Raw genomic sequence first — 16,903 nt, 5'->3', positions numbered from 1 at the left:
CACATCCTGCATGTGGGACTTTCTGGGTGGCCCTGTTGTCAAACCATTGTGCCCCAACTGGACCCAGAAAATATGGCAACGACCATGCCAGTGTGGAGTGCAGGCTGCAGCCCGCAGCCCTCCCCTCTCCCACCCTGTACAAACGAGACTCTATGAATCACCTGCACACCTGGAGGAAGTCCTGGCTTACTCCAAGCCCGAAGTTAAGACACTGACTTCCGGGCAATCAGGGGTAAATTACAAGATAGGAAACAAGCAGACACCAACTCCAGACGTCATAGTTTAGACCCACGAACTATTGTCATCAAGCACAAAATCCAAAATTCCACATTGCAAATTTGCTGCTGAGAACCAAGTTTGGGATGGTCGTCATTTATTGTGTTATTGGATAAATTCTCTGCACTCTGCTTTCACTTTTGTGCTTGGACGGCGTTCCTCATTTTGCTAACTGCTGGCGTGGCATTGCCTGCCCAGCAGCTGCTTCATCGTCTGCAGCGGGGTCTGGTTAGCCAAGTCCATCTCTCCCTTGCTCAGGGCTCTGGTAGGGGAAGCAACGGAAAGTACTACTAAAATTAGACACTATGTTTTATTTGAAAGCCCCAGAGCCTGTGGGGCCTGAATCAGGGTCCCCTATGATGCCCTCCCTGCAGCATGCTCTTGTCAAGCTGCTTGCTCTGATAGGGGCTGCTGAAGCAGGGCCATCCCGGGGTGGGGCTTGATAAGAACAGCTGCAGAGCTGAGAGAAGTAGACACTTAGGGAAGAGTTCGTTAGCAGTTTCAAGGGCAGTGACATATGACAATTTTCAGTTAGAGTGTGACAGGTGCAGTTAACCTGGCCAAACTGTGGGCTCGCTCAGACCCTGTCCCACTGCCTCTTTCCTATCTTCGTCTAAGTTTTTCCTTTCTCCCTTCTGCTTCTTACTTTTCCTTTTTGCTTCTCCCTTTTTCCTCTACCTTTCCTCTTTACTCTCCCTCCTCCCTCCCAACTTTGTCTTTCTTAACTAGTTAAAATATGAGGCTGCGTTATTGGATAAATTCTATGCTTTCTTATTTTGCTTTTAATAGTGCATGGGTTAAACTTTAAGACTGCTTGGCCTAGACAAGACAAAGAAACCAAAAACAAAATTAATCTTAAGTTGCATTTTACTTGTATATGCCTCAATTGCTTTTTCTGTTGGGTGAGGCTCTCAACTTAGGAAAAAAAAAATTCCACTGCCCTGATTGTTGATAAATCATAAGAGTAAATTATCTTCTGTCCCTAGTTAATATTTTCTACAGGGAGCCAGGATAAAAAGGATGAAAGGGTCTCTTCTTACCTGCTTTGTATAAGAGCAGGATACGTTTTTACCAAGAAGTCAGAGATGTTCCTGTTTGTCAGGTCTTGTAGAATTTCAGTGCTGCGCTGTATTCTCTGAGGCAATGAGACATCTGCATTAATTACTTTGGAATTTGAGGTCTTATAGTTTGGGAAACTACTTGTTCTTCTCCAAAAATTATTTATGGACTCAGCTACTGGGAAAATACAAAATAAAGCACTGGCATCTCCCTAGTTCCCACATCAATGATGTAGAAGTCATCTTTGACCCTTCTCTTTTCTCCAGTCCACTGACAGGATTGGCTAGATCTAACTCCATAATAAATCTCCAATCCATGGCATCTCTCCAGTGCCACCGTAGCCCATAAGCCTCCACCTAGACCTCACCTGGACCTCTACAGAAACTTCCAAACTGGTCTCCCTGCTTCCACCCTGGCTGTCCACAACCCATGCTCCACCCAGCAGCCAGACTGCGCTTTAAACATGTAAATCAGAATACCCCAGGCACTTTGCTTACCACACTCCAATAAACCCTGGGAGCAGATCCAGATTCATCACCAAGGCTGACACGGAGGTGATCTGGCCCTGCCTCCCTCTCCCAGCTCACCTGCTGCTACTCTCCGCTCCCAAGCCCTCCCTACCGACTCTCCCTGCTTCTCAAATAGGCACCTCTCATTCCCGCAGTAGCTTTGCACTTGGCGGTTCCCTCCGCCTGGATTGCTCTACCTGGACAATCTCACATGGCTAGCTCTTCATCATTCAAGTCTCAGCCCAAATTTTATTCCTCAGAGAAGTATTTTCTATTTCCAGTCACTCCATCACAACATATTATTTATTATCTTCACATCTTCATCACTATCTGAAATTTGCTATCCAATTCATCTGTTTACTTGTTTTTGTCTGTTACAACCATGTATGATACAAATTCTGTGGGAGCCGAGACTTTCTCTGACTTGCCAGCTGCTGTGTCCTTAGCACCCAGAATAGTACCTGGCATACAGTTGAAACAATAAGTTTGTGACATGAATGAAAGAATTGAAACAGTGCCTTACAAGCTACTAATCACTTTCAAAATACATCTAGGACTCGAAGCTAGTTAATCAAGACTTTGGAGAATTCAAAAGTGCACGAGTTTGGCCACCAGGCGGCAATAATATTTAAATTTGGGAATACGTAGTGTTTAGTTCTGGTCAGTCAGGAACTCTGGGTGTCAAGGGTGCCCTCCAGAGGTAGCTGAGGGAATTTTTTTGTGGCCTTAAAACCGCCATCATCACACATGATTGTTTTCCTTTTTAGACACTCTCTGTCCCTCCCTCCTCTTTCCCATTTTACTTCCTTCTTCAATTTGCATTCTTCAGCTTGTTCCTCTCTCTCACACTGGGAGGAAAACTAGCATCTACCGAATGCTTACTGTGGGCCAGGCACGGTGTTAAATGCTCCACATAACGTTGTAATATATCCCTTCATCCTCATACCCCTGTGAAAGAGGAATTATTACTTTAACTTACAGACAGAGAAACTGAGGTTCAGGAAGGTTAGCTAACTTGTACTGGGTTACAGAACTTGCAGACCTAGGATTTTAACCTATGTCTGTCTCCTCCACAGCGCTTGCTCATTTCACTCCATCACCTGCTTTTCAAGCTGAAAATGGCACCCAGGGGAACTGCCAAGCTCCCCTAGTGGAATCTAGGCTGGAACAATTGTTAGTGCCTGAGAAGTTTATCATAAGTTGTTTTCTAAAAATTCGGTCAAGTAAAATACTCCTACAACTTTATCTCTAAGTATCGTAGAAGTCAGGGATGGAGCACTTCCACCTCAGGACCCATCACCACTCAAAGAATGTTAGAATCGAAAGGCACCCCAGAGAAAACTGCATCCACCAGCCCCATTGTCCAGCTGAGGACAACTTACTACCTCTGAGTCAAGCCCTTACTCTCTGACCTTACTGCGGGGAGAATGGAAGAGTGTGTTTGAGTGAGCAGGGTGAGTCGGTGTGAATATGAGAGAGTGTGTGTGTGTGTGTGTATGTGTGTGTGTGAAAGAGAGACACCAAGAGAGAGAAAGAGAGACAGAGAGAGGGAGCAGCTCCTGTGCAGATAAGTGACATTCAATTTTGCTCCCAAGAAAGGCGTGAATGATAATGAGGAAATGCAGAAGTCAGAGAAAATCACAGAAACGGGTTTGCCTTTTTCCAGGACTTTGGCTGGAGTGGCCTGTTCAATTTTTTTCCCCCAGAGACCAAAGACTAACAACTGAAAATAAGTTTCTAAGCTAGACAGGCAGCCTTGAAGTTAGGACTCACTGAGGAAATGAATCTCATGTAGCCTTGCTTGGCCTTCCCTCCCCTCCCAGCCCAGAAAGCAATGCACAGTGTGTCACAGCCTCCGTGTCCTGATGCTGGTTGCAGTTGAGTCGAAGCAGCCACAGGGGCCCTCAGCAAACCCAACCCAACAAAGCCTCCCCTTGGGGTACAGAGGATTGGGACAAACTCCCTGAGTCCCTCTTTTGGGATGCTTATGATGCTATAGTGGCTGAGTTGTGATACAAAGGGAAAATATATTGTTTGAGAAATATAAAGGTACACACTTTTAGCATATTAAAAAGAGAAACATAGGATGTTCATAAACATGGAATCATTTACAAGCCAGCAACTGTGATTGATGCAATGGAAAATTGAGTTGTCCCCCATTATGTGCTCTGCCCTTCTGCCATATGCCATAGTAATAGACTTTTCTGATGGGTACAAGGACATCCAAAATAAAGACTGTAGTCCTCAGTCTCCCTTGATGTTAGCTTCTGGCCAATGATGCATAAGTGACAGTGCTGTGTGGTAGCTTCTGAAAATCTTCCTTAAAAGATAGCGTATTTGCACACTTCGCCCTCTCTTTTTCTTCCTCCCTTCTTCCATCCTGCTGCCTGGAAAGTAGATTCTGCCATCTTGGCCAATGAGGCTGAGGCCTGTTTACCATTAAGGAGCAACAAGATAGAACATCATGGACCACTCGTATTAACTTTTACATGAGAGAGAAACAAATTGTGTCTTATTTTATCCACGGTTAGTGTAGGGTTGTCGTCAGTCAAGTTGAATCTAATTCTAAATAATACAATTTCCTTACTCACGTTATCTAATTGAATTCTTATAATAACTCTATGAAATAATTTGCAGCTATCTTCCATTTATAAGTGAGGAAATTAAGGTTCAGAGAGGCCAAGTAACCAACCCATGGCTCTCTGACACCAATGCCTACGCTCGTCCCACTCTGCCACACTGCTTCTCCGGGAAATGTTCATTCATTGGCAAATCATCAGAGAGGGCCACATAAGGCCCAGCACTGTGCAAGTCATCTGGAAGGCCAGTTACCAACCTGAGACAAAGTGAGACTCCTCTGGCCCCTTTCACTATCTCTGAAAGCCCCGGAAGAGCCTCACTGTGATACATTCTGGAATTCAGAACCCTCAGGAGAGGACGCTGCTCAGAACCAAATTTGTTGATGTTCTTGAAAAGACAGGTTGCTGGCTGTGTGTGTGTGTGTGTGTGTGTACATGTTAGTTACACAGCACATGGCAAGCTTCTCAATTAAGATTGTTAATAAGTGTGCAAATACATCAGCATTCGAATGGACACTAAAACATTGTTTATAATGGAGAGGAACTGAAAACCCACACATCCAAAAATGAGAGATTAGTTAAATAAACTAAAGTAAATCCAAGCAGTGGGATAGTTTGCAGGCATTAAAAATGACGATATAGATGTATATTTATTGACACGGACATATGTTCATGATATGTTATTAAGTGAAAATAGCAGGTTTCAAGACAGCATTTTGAATGTAATCCTGTTTAGATGGATAAAAACAAATGTTATTGCTGGTTATCTCCAAGTGATAGGATGATTTTTTTTCCTTCTGACCTATCTGTACTTTCTAATTTTTCTATAATGAGCATGCATGAATAATTTTTTCAATGTTTAAAGATATTTTCTACTAGATCGAATAGGGAGTGTTTGGTGGAAAATGACTTCCTCCTGGGGTGTGTGACCAGGCCCTCTGGGATACTCCACTGAGAGGATCCGGACACCGTTGCTGTCAGTTTGAAATGTTAGTTGGCTAGAAGTTCAGGAGGCACAATGGGTTTTCTCCCACCCCTGCTGTGGCAGGCTGATTCAGGGCCCCTGGTTCCCCGAGGAGGGTCAAGGTACCTGAGGGGGCGGGAGCCCCCCTGCACCCTCGGGGCACTCGGGGAGCATGGTGAGCTTCTCTCTGGTGCTGCACCTGCAGGAAGGCGAGGGGTTGTCCGGTGTCCATTTCTGCTTCTGGAGCAGGTGGGTGATGTTCGGAGACACAGAGGGAGTCTTCCACGGGGTTGAATTGCCACAGGGGTACTCCCTAAGGGGAGACAAGAAAATACTTCACAATCAGCTCCCAAGTTGATAAAAATCCCTAGAAATGAGAAACAGTGCCCAACCCTCTCCTCCTTAGCCTTTCCTCCTCTCCTCAGACCCACACATTTTCTTCTTAAACTCTGAAGGGTCAGTTTCTGCTCAAGAAAAATCAAGACTAGAATTTTGTTGATTGACTAGATGTGAGGCTGGGGAATAATTTCCTACTTGTGGACAGTTTTCTCTCCCTTTTTTTCTTCTGGCAGCTCTAGCTATTGAGAGACAGAACAAATAAAAGAAAAGTTTGGAATTAGTCTCTTTTGGTCCTTATCAGTAGCTCTGAAAAAGATGGAATGAGAGAAGCAGTTAAAATTATATTGAACTTTTAGGACTCTTGGTGGATTTCAACTGCCCTCTATAACTCCCTTCTCTATGCTAATAGCAATAACTGGGAGTTGGCCATATATGTAATTAATGCCATTCTAGGTCCAATTATACAATGGTACATTCCCCATCTCCCTCCTTCTGCTGCTCAGACTACTTTCAAATAATTTGTGGGAAGCATGTGTCAACTCAGTATGGAACTTTCTATACCGAGAATTATAGAAATATAGAGCTGTCCAGTGATGCAGGGGCTTCCTGAGAGAGAGTGAACACTCCTGCACACCAGTGTTGAAGGAGAGGCTGGGTGAGTACTGGTCAGGGAAGTGCAAGCATCATGTAATCAGAGCAGGATTGAGATGGGCCTCTACCAACTCTGCCATCCCGGACCCCACCATCGTGGTCTCCAGGGCAGCTGGTGGTCTTAGGACAGGGTGTGCAGGGACTTACGGAAGCCAGTCTTCCTTCAGGCAGCGGTTGCCAAAGCCCGGCTTGTTCAGGAGGACGTCTGCAAGTGCAGCCAACTGCTCACTGCCCGGCTGGTCCATGCTGGACAGAGTGAAAGGGGCTGACTCGATGGACACGTGACAGGGACAGAGGGGGCAAAGCAGCCAACATGCAACCCAACAAGCATTTGTTGAATGACTACCACATGCCAGGCCTGTACACAAGGCACAGAACGCTGCCTTGGGATGGTTGTGGGTCTCCTGGGCAGGGGGTAGGCCACCCGAACACATGCAGTGATCTGACGGCATGTCATGTTTGTGCCTCAAAAAGGTGGAGCTTCAACCCACTCACCCACACTTTACTTTCTCTTCCCTTACTCCTGGCAGTCTGGGTTGTCCACTTGGGATCACCTTTCCAGGCAGATGCAGGTACATTAACTTCCTTTCTGAGGGCAGCCCGAGGACCCCTACCACACTTGTGACTGTCCCAGGGAAGTGGGAAGGTCAGGCCCCCACCAAGCAGCATGTGACTCGAGAGCCCCACAACCCACGGAGGTGAATGATGACCTCTGGAGACAAGTCTACGCACCTGAAGAAAGTGTACTGCTGCCCATACATCCAGGGGTGAAGGGTCAAAGTGGGATATTCACCAAAAGGAGGGATGATGATGGAAAGCATCAGAGCCAAAAGCACAAAAGAGGCCGGGAGCACAATCTGTGGGAGAACGAGCATTGCAACGTGGGCTGTGGTATGTGGTGTGTTAAAGACACACACACACACACACACACACACACACACACACTCACTCTTATCAACATTTATCCTGCAGCCTCATAACCAGGTCCTGGGGGAGAAGGTCAGGCTTCTGGGGAACATTACAGGGAAGATGCAGAAAAGCAAGACATGTGGGAGAAAACAGAATGTTCTGGTAACCACTGAAGAATGGTTGAAGTGGGCCAACAATGAACATTGGAGTAGCCCAATGTTCAGCCAGAGATGAACCAGCATTTCTTTTTCTGAACAAAAACTGTAAAAAGAAAAAAGAGGACAATGACCTTACTCTGCAGGATCACTGCAAAAATGAATGAAATCATGACTTGAGCCTTCACTGTAAAAATAAAAACAATATTAACATATTCACTATTATTCTATTTTCTCTACTAAGTGAGGTTGAATATTTACAAGGAAGCTTTGTATTACCAAGAATCAAAACAAAGGTTAGCAAGAAGGAAATGAAGCCTCCAGAACCTAAAGAGGGTGCTCCTTGCTGTGTTTTAGCCCACGTGCACGAGAAAGCCTAGGAGAGGATGGAGAGGCAGGGGAGGACAGGCAGGCCCTGGTGAGGAACAATTGAGAAGAGCCAAAGATCACAGGTATACCTGGGCCAGGAAGTCCTTGTGGCTGCGGACGGCGTGGTGGAATCGCTTGACCAGCAGTGCCTGCACGTGTTGGAACAGGAGCCGCGCTCCCGAGTTGAGCCGGCCGCTGTGCACCGGGGAAGGCCAGCCAGCAGGGCCAGGATCCTGCTCCGCAGGGCAGCCGTTGGAGCCCTGGGGAGTCTGTCTGACCTTCTCACTAGGACCCAAACAGGCGTGTCGGAGGCTGACATTTTCTCTTCTCTGCTGAGTGCCGCCTGTTTGGGAGACTGAATTAATAATTCAGAAAAACACTCACGAGGTCTGAATCTCGTACGCCATTTTTTTCTTACACCCTTGTTTTTCTTTTCATTTAAATCAGCAACAAAATATCAGGCCATGTAAGTTAATAAACTTTAAAAATTCTGTTTTTCGGTGTAAATCATCTATAGACAGAATCACCTGAAATCGCTTAAAAATTCTCTGCAGTAGTTTAAGAGAACAAGATACATCTAAATGCATTGACAGAGCGCTCTAAAACATAAAACTAAGCAAAAAAAAGTGAAGTTGCAGAATGATATGTGTAATAAGATCATATTTATGCTAGAGAATGCATACATCATGTACAAAGAAACATGACATTTTGTGTATGCACACACATACTTGTAACTGCAAAGTTCTGGAAGAAGGGTCACCAGCTGTTAACAACGGTTACCAGTGCAGGGGCAGAGCCACATAAGGGGCAGGGATGAGGTGGGAAGGGTGATTTTAATCTATTTTGTATTATTTGAAATTTTTAACAAAAAAAATATATTCACATATAACCTGTGTACTTAAAAACAGTAAAAGTCAGAGTCAATTTGGTTCTTTCTAAATTCTTAGAGGCAGCTGAGAAGTGGTGGAAAGACTAACGAACTAGGAGTTAGGAGACCTGGATTTGAATCCTGACTCTTCCTAGATGCATACATTTGGCTAAGTGACTCAACCTGCCTGAATCTGAGTTTTCTCATCTGTAAAATGAAAATAAGAACATTTCACAGGGTTTGTTACGAAGATTAAATGAGCTAACACATGTGAATGTGCTTTATAAACCATCACAAGTCGTCAGTTATGTTGAAGCTGCTGGTTACCATTGTGAATTAATGCCCATTTGCAGAACATCTGTTGTTGGACGTAAAGGGAGAGCCTAGAGGACCTCTAGTTGGTCCCCAGATGCTTTCTTAACCCTCTCTGGACAAGGGCAACTGCAAAGGGAGTGGGTCAGCTCAGTCATTCTTTCAGCTAACATTCATGGGCACCTGCAATGCGCCAGGACAGGATGCTCAGCAGGGGGAGAATTTCTGCAGGCTCACTGATGACCCAGCGCTAGAGTCCCAGTTCTCCAGCTTTCTTTCTTCTGATCTGAGCTCAGATTGGATGTTGCTGTGGCCGGTCCTCCCTCTGGTAAGATCGCTGCTGCCTCTCCTAATGTCCATCCTATGAGCTTTGCTCTCTCCCTTATGCCCCATCCAGACTGGAGCCCACTGTCCTGGCCAGACCTTAGGGCTCAGGGCCTGTTCAGAATCGCGAGTTTTGTTCTTGGCTTTATGCTGCCCTCTGGTGGTCAAGGGCTGTGAGCCACCCCCTACAAGCGGGATTGACCCTCTTGGTACCACGCAACACGTGACCGCAATGGACAGCTATAAGTTCCTTCAGACTTTGGAGACAAGATCAGAAAATGTCATCCTCCAAAACTGAGCCAATTCAAAGTAAATGCATTTAGATATCTGAAAAATGAAGGCAGTGAGAGTGTGGAATTGAGGTTCCTAGATTTAAGAGCTGAGACCAGGAAACAAGACCCAGAAGCCTGTGTGGCTTTAGGCAAGTCATCCAACCTGTGTGAGCTCAGTTTCCCCCAGATGAGGCCAGTCCCTGCCCTATCCGCCCCATGAGACTGTGGTGATAATCAAATAAACAATGGATGTTAAGTGTTTTGTGAAGTATAAAGGGCTGTACAAGTTTGGAGTAAGAGATAATTTTTTGTTTTTTTTTGCTGAGGAAGATTCATCCTGAGCTAAAATCTGTTGCTAATCTTCCTCTTTTTGCTTAAGGAAGATTTGCCCTGCGCTAACATCTGTGCCAATCCTCCTCTATTTTGTATGTGGGTCGCCGCCACAGCATGGCCACTGACAACTGGTGCAGGTCTGTTCCTGGGAACTGAACCTGGGCTGCCAAAGTGGAGCGTGCTGAACTTAACCACTAGGCCATGGGGCCGGCCCAAGAGATGATTTTTAAGTGTTGAGACTAGGGTGTTTCTAAGTCTTAGTCAGAAATCACATGGTGTGTTAAGACTTGGCATTCATTAACTCATTTAATTCTCTCAACAACTCTAAAAGGTGGATATTATTATTATCCCCACTTTGCAGATGAGGAAACTGATGTACAAAGAGGCTAAGTATTTACCCAAATCCACTTGGTTAGCAAATTATGGGGTTCAGGTTTGATGTGGGTCAGCCTCATTCTAGAGGCTACACACTTAACCTCTACCCTTGGCTATCTCTTTGAAACATTCTAGTCTATGCCCAGACTAGCCAGCCTTCTGATGTGTAATTTATTCTGAGAGGACCTAATTATCAAGAAGGAGTATTCTGTGCAGATAAAAGCCCCCACTACTTGAATCCATTGTAGCTTCTGATATAAATTAGCATATTTTCATTCTGATCTTGGTTAACGTAAGTCTTTGCCTTTGGGTGAGCTGAAGGAATTCCATTTCTGTGTCTGCAAAGCTGGAAAGAAAACGTGGGTCCTGTGGTGAGCTGCTCCCACCCCTTCCTTCACTCCCCACTCTGCCAGGATGGTCACAGCTTCTGGCCACCCCATAGCCTACCTGGGTCATGAAGCCCATTTGGGTGGGTGTATTTGACCATTGGTAGTTCTGGGCATAGCTGATAAATAAACTTCTGGGATCACTTACGAAGCAAGATGAAAACTATATTATCTTAAGATCTGGCTCAAAAACCCCACAGGGAGGAAACAATCTTTGCCCAGGAAAACACTGTGATATGCCACACTGGGTTGGAGGAGGTAACCAGTGGCAGGATCCCAAGGCAGCAAGGGAGAATTGCCACACAGCTTTGCCCGTGACCAAGAGAGAGGAAAACAGAGGTGGGAGAAAGGAGCCAGGGAGAGGATTTTATCAGTGTGGGTGGATGCCTATTGTTCTAGCAGAAGTGGCCTGTATTGTGGCAGGTAACCCCTCCTGCACGTCCATCTCCCCACCCCGACCCTCCACAGTAAAGTCTACTGCACTCGTGAATGCTTTGTGTGGCTCTGAGGTTTTGGTAGAAATCATAGACGGGGCTATTTGGTGCCCCTCATGTGGTGCTCTTCTCACATATATGGAGGAGAGACTCCCTGAATCTCCAGGAAGTTTGGTCCCCATGGTTTCAAAGTTCCATAATGCACTAAATGAAGGCTCAGAATAATTTTATCTCGAGCTCAAAGGGGCCAGGAGATCCTAGCCAGCTTCTGGGCGGTATTTACTGTCACCATTTTCTCTCAGGACTCTGCAGACTGTCACTCGTGCAGACAGGAGTGGAACCAGAGGCCTGGTGGGATGAGGATGGTGATGTGGCAGGAACAAGAGACCAGGAAGTGGGATGAGAAGCTTGGAGATGGTGAAGCTCTCGCCTGACCTCCTTAAGACTCCTGATTCATCTAGAGTCTTCCCACCCAGACCTGATTCCATTTGTCATTCCTTTGTCATTCGAAGGAACCAAGAATGCAAAATGCCTGTTATTTGGGGGTCAGATAAATACTGTGGAGAAGTATTTGCCTGCTTTGTTGTTTCACGAGTTTTTCCTTAGACTTTCAAGATAGAGCTTGGGGGGTTGGTGAGGTAACAAGCTACACACTCCAGCACCATACCAGCAAATAGAGGTCCTGAGTGAGAATCTTCTGTGACCTTCAGAAAAATCTGTCAAGAAGGAAAAAAGAGAGAATTTGGTGTGATAGTCCTACTCTCAGAAAAATCTAACCCAAGCTCAACTTTGTTGGGTACTGTGTCATAATGGGAAGAAAATATACTATGACTCTTTATCTAAGAACATATTCTTCTATTAATACAAAAGTATATGCATGCACTGACCACAATTATGTAAAACATGTGTGCATATGGACAAAGGCAGAGGAAGTAAGCCAAAAATGAAGATAGTCGCTATGTTTTGGTAGGGAATTATGGCTTTTTGCCTTTACAAAACTTCCCTCTAGAGTTAGACTTTTGCAAAGAACCACCTTTTCTGGCACTTGACAGAAACCAGCTGGACTCTCTGCCTTACCTCTTCCAGGGGAGTGTCAGAAATTCCAAAACTGCTGAGCCCCAGGTCAGCCAGCGTCTCCTCCAGCTCTCTGAAAAGGCTGGCATATGCTCTCTGCTTGAAATTCTTATTTGGTAGAAGGAAAATAAGTTCTTGACCAATGCATTCTACTAGCTTTGCCTCTGGAACATGGTGGTGAACCATATCCATCAGCTCATTCACATCCCCTAGGACAAGAAAAAAGACTGATGTCCAGAACCTGGAAGACTGTGGGCTCACCCAGGTCTCCTACTTTCTTCCACCTCCTATTTGAGGAAGGGGCATTTCCTTCCTCGGTAGTGACTTTTTCAGAGGACTGATGCTCTATCAGGTCTGTTTTTAGCTTAGTTGGCCCTGTGACAGGCACTGAGAAGGAGAGGGAGATGGAACAAAAGCGCTCCCCACCAACCAGCTGTGTAACCTTGGGAGGTTATGTAATGTCCCCTTGCCAGCTCTCTTCTTAGTTCAATCGAATGTTCTGTCCCTTACAAGTTATGTAACATCAGGCAAGTCACACCCTAGTTTCTTCATCTGTGAAAAGGGGGAAAGAATGGCACCCAGTTTATTGTCACTTGTGAGGAGTGGATGAGTTAACATACACAAAACACTTAGAATGATGTGCCTGGTGGGTAGATGAATGTTAGCTGCTCTCGTTATTGTGAACATCGTCTCAAGTAAGAAAGCTCTTGTCATCATTGTTGCTCATTCTTACTCACCACAAGTCTGAGAGCTAAGTCAAAGTGGCTTTCATTTTCCTGGTTTGGCCCAAACTATGCGAGACTTGCTTACGACGCACACCTGGAACTGGTGACCAAGCTGGGTGAGAACTCCCCGTCCTAGATCACACGCACCCTTGCCTGGCCTAACTGTTTGGAGGACTGTCATTTCCCGAGGGACTGCACCTGCATCCTCAAACAAAACAAAACTTAATACCCAGCTTACAGGAAAGAAGGGGTTGAGAAGCAGTAGGGATGGAGTGTGGAGCACACAGCATGGGACGTGGGGAAGTGTCCGGTGTCAAGTATTTATCAGATACCCTCATATGGTTGGAATTGAATTTTATGCACATGCTTGTGTTACTTTAAAATCAAAAATCAAATTTAAAATGTTTAAAGCATGCATGGGAGGAGACAGTTCTCTAGAACATTATCTTGAGAGGCAGGCCAGAGGGAAAGGGATTCCGGGGACTCAGAACCCAGCTCTCGTGTGCATTTCCGCAAGTGGGACTCTCGGAGTCAGGATCACCCAGTGGGTCCTTTTCTTTCTTTGCTTTAGAAATGACCCACGTGGAGGGATTTCATGGCTTTCAACCCAAATCCTTCTGCCTAGCTGGACTGGAAGGCTTGTTTCATGTCAAACCTGCGACTGGGCTCAATTGTCTTGAGCTCTGGGGTGACTTCATACATAGGCCGGGGGCTCCTGGTGTGAGGAAGCGGCTCTGCCCCCGCGGCTCTCTCCGGGTCATGCTTATTGTTCTCTTAGGAAGGAAACCAATCCTGAAGCTGCTGGATTCCCAGGAACTGTGTCTTAGACATGTGTGTCAGCCTTTTCAGAAGGAGTCCTTTAGGGCAGCTGGGCTTCCGGCGCCTGGCAGGGAGGTCTGTGTGAGTGTGGCATGCGGGTGCGTGTGTGGTATGTGGGTGCGTGTGAGGGAAAAGCCTTCCAAGGAGCTGACTAGGGATTAGAGTGATCTTCCTTCTCTTAACTGGGGCATCACTACTTACTGCGTTTCCTACCATTCACAGCATCTCTATTCCATTCAAAGAAAATAAACGTTTATTTAGAAATAATGTTAAAAAAAAAAACCACTCCAGCCAGCAGGCCCTGTTTCCAACTTGATTTTGGTGCACCACAGTAGTTAAATTTATTAGTATTCATTTTTAAAAATTATCAATTTCTTGACCAAGTTTTCTCCTGGGAGGAAACTTCAGGAAGCAGGGAAAGACCCACAGGAGGACAGGGTAGGAAAAAGACACAGAATGTCATCCTAACAGGATGTGTTCATGTTCGCCACAGGTTCTGTCTGTGCAGAGAGAGGGTGAGAGAGTAAATATGATGCCACTCTGGGCACTTTTCCTCAAATTTCAAGCATGTACATAAATATTGTCTAGTATTCTTGTTTCACCAGATTTTAGTCAGTAAATTCCTCAGATTTAGGGAAAAAATTATGATAAATAGGAAACTTTTTTTTTCTTTGTTAAGCAGATACTTTTTCCCCTTCATTAACCTGGGTCAGCACACAGGTTTAGCTTTGCTCCTACTTAGGATATGGGGTGTGTGGTATTCCATTTGCAAAGACACCCCAGAGGGGGCATGGGAGGCTGGCCTTATGGGCCTTACTGGAGAATGGAAAGAGTTGGCAAGCACTCTGGGTCCTGAAGTCAGATCCTGCTGGTGAGTGCTTACAGTGAGAGCCTCTCTTCTGCGTCTCCCTGGAGGTGGGGGCGCCCCTTATGACGTTTAATGCACCCTAATCCAAGGGAAAACTGCTGGAAAGTTGGGAAGCTGAGGGGAAAGTTGGGAGTGTAACAGGGATGTGCGATATTCCACAGCCTTGGCATCCACACAGTGCAACCTGACTCCCTGGAAAAGTTCCCTATGAGAGCTCTGTGGCACTGGGGCTCCACCAGAGGGCTCCCCTGGCAACTTTAGAAGCCCTTCTCTCCAGACACTAAGGAATGGGGCCTGGAGCCAGGGCAGGAGGACCCCAGGAATGGAGGCTTAAGATGGGTAAGGGCAAGGAGCAAACAGAGACTGGGTTCCTCCTTAAAGGAGAAGGCCCTTAGGCCCATAACTTTTAAAATCCCTTTGGGAATAGAGGAGGAAAAGGAAGCTCAAAGAAAAAGATTGTTTGACCGTGGGCTTGAGAAGTACACAGAATGATCCCTTTGCTCCCATTAAAATGCATGACAAGAGGACACACCCAACAATACTGAGAGATTATCACCTGACCAGAATTGAGATATGGCCTGCCCCAGTCCTTACCGTCCAAGACTTGTTCTGGAGTTATCTCATCTTCATGGGTTGGACACCTGACGGAGAAATCCTTAGACACACAGCTGCAGGTCCCCTACAACAGAAGGACATCAGTCACTTCAATGATAGCATGTCCTTGATGCTGATTGCCGTCACCACCACGCCTTATTTGTTTCTCACCGCCAAGAGTGGTCAACACATTTTTTTCTCCACTATTTTAATCTGTTACAGTCATACATCGCTTAACAATGGGGATACATTCTGAGAAATGCATCATTAGGTGATTTTGTCATTGTGCAAACATCATAGAGTGTACTTACACAAACCTAGATGGTGTGGCCTACTGCACACCTAGGCTATATGGTACTAATCTTATGGGACCACCGTCGTATATGCGGTCTGTCATTGACTGAAACATTGTTATGTGGTGCGTGATTATACTTCATCTGAGCATTTTGAGGGTGCGGCTATTTGATTTTATCCTGGAGAGCATGTGAGTCAGGCACAGAGAGTAGCAGAACCTCAAAGGATCCCTTTGGCTTATTATCACTTATGTGACAGCTGTGGGTCTACCTCTGCAAGACATTCTGCTCCTCCCTCCCCATGGACGCTGGCCTGTGGAAATCTACCCAGGACAGGAAAACCCAGAAGCAGCCAGACACTTAAACCACAGGGGCCGGAGGCATAAATAATGCTACAATATAGTAAGCGTGACAACTTGAATGTGAGCAGTGCCTGTTCTCCAGGAGCCCAGAGCACATTCATAATACTTCACCTCATCTATCTTCACCATGTCCCTAAGATGCAGAAACAGGGATTATCAGTTTCATTTTCTGTGTGCAAAAGACCCCAACAACGATGAGGAATTAAGTAATCTGCGTAGGATGACACTGTTCATCCACTTTACAGCCCAGACCGGAATCTGGTTCTCCCAACAGGCTGAGGGGGTCTCTGCTGGCTGGTACTTTTTGGCTTTATCATTTTTAGGTTATAGTTCCCAGGGAAGCCTTTTCTTAGCTTTCATTTGCCAGTGGAATTCAGATTTAATTAGGGAACATAAATGTTGGAATGACAAAAAGGAAGCTTAAACAACAACTCTCCTTAAATCCCTGTAACCTTGCAGAACAAGACAACCACTTCCATGCTGCACCGCACAGCGTGTGTCGTTTAGGATTCTGCAGTATAATCATCTTAGGTCATTTAAAACGAGTTGTTTCATTTGGAGTAAAGCATCTCTGTAGCAGGGTTCAGAATGTCAGTTTATCAAAATCTGCAAACGGTCCCAGAAACAAAGAGGTCGATTCTGACAGCGAGAGCCTGATTTGGGTAGAAATGTCTGGAATGGCAGCACCATGCTATGCTTTCCTGCTCACCCAGGACGGGCTCTTTCCCTGGACACACATACCTCACAGCCTCTTCTTCGGCTCTGGATATTTTTCATCTTGCGCACCAAGGTTAAGTAGAAGCCCGTGCCGAAGCAGTTCTTCAGGAAGAGCGGGGTGCCCGAGCAGTAGAGCCTTCCCTGGGAAATGATGGCGATGCGGTCCCCAAGGAGGTCGGCCTCGTCCATGTGGTGAGTGGACATGATAATGGTTCTGCCTGCAAGGGCAGAGGTCAGGGGAATCACCAGGTAGGCCTGGGCCAGGCTGGATGAGAGAGGATGTACAGCAACCTCGCCATTACGTGGGCACAAAAACTGGAAGTTAATAAATAAAAAC

The 16,903-nt window shown here is 45.8% G+C and overlaps 1 protein-coding gene across 1 annotated transcript in view; it reads right to left on the bottom strand.

The window, feature by feature from the left end:
- ABCA4 (ATP binding cassette subfamily A member 4) overlaps positions 1 to 16,903 on the bottom strand; it is a 128,980-nt gene that overhangs the window by 31,570 nt on the left and 80,507 nt on the right. Inside the window, exons 23-31 of the mRNA XM_004420819.2 lie at positions 16,591 to 16,784; positions 15,195 to 15,279; positions 12,192 to 12,397; positions 11,782 to 11,830; positions 7,900 to 8,153; positions 7,110 to 7,234; positions 6,525 to 6,623; positions 5,514 to 5,700; positions 1,317 to 1,411 (exon numbers count right to left, since the gene is read on the bottom strand). Of these exons, the coding sequence (XP_004420876.1) occupies positions 1,317 to 1,411; positions 5,514 to 5,700; positions 6,525 to 6,623; positions 7,110 to 7,234; positions 7,900 to 8,153; positions 11,782 to 11,830; positions 12,192 to 12,397; positions 15,195 to 15,279; positions 16,591 to 16,784 (1,294 nt within the window). The remainder of the gene's footprint in view (positions 1 to 1,316; positions 1,412 to 5,513; positions 5,701 to 6,524; positions 6,624 to 7,109; positions 7,235 to 7,899; positions 8,154 to 11,781; positions 11,831 to 12,191; positions 12,398 to 15,194; positions 15,280 to 16,590; positions 16,785 to 16,903) is intronic.

Source organism: Ceratotherium simum, chromosome 2 (assembly GCF_057802395.1).
Source record: "Ceratotherium simum simum isolate JZ-2026a chromosome 2, ASM5780239v1, whole genome shotgun sequence".
Classification (NCBI taxonomy): Eukaryota; Metazoa; Chordata; class Mammalia; order Perissodactyla; family Rhinocerotidae; genus Ceratotherium; species Ceratotherium simum.
This window is presented reverse-complemented; position numbering and strand designations above follow the sequence as displayed.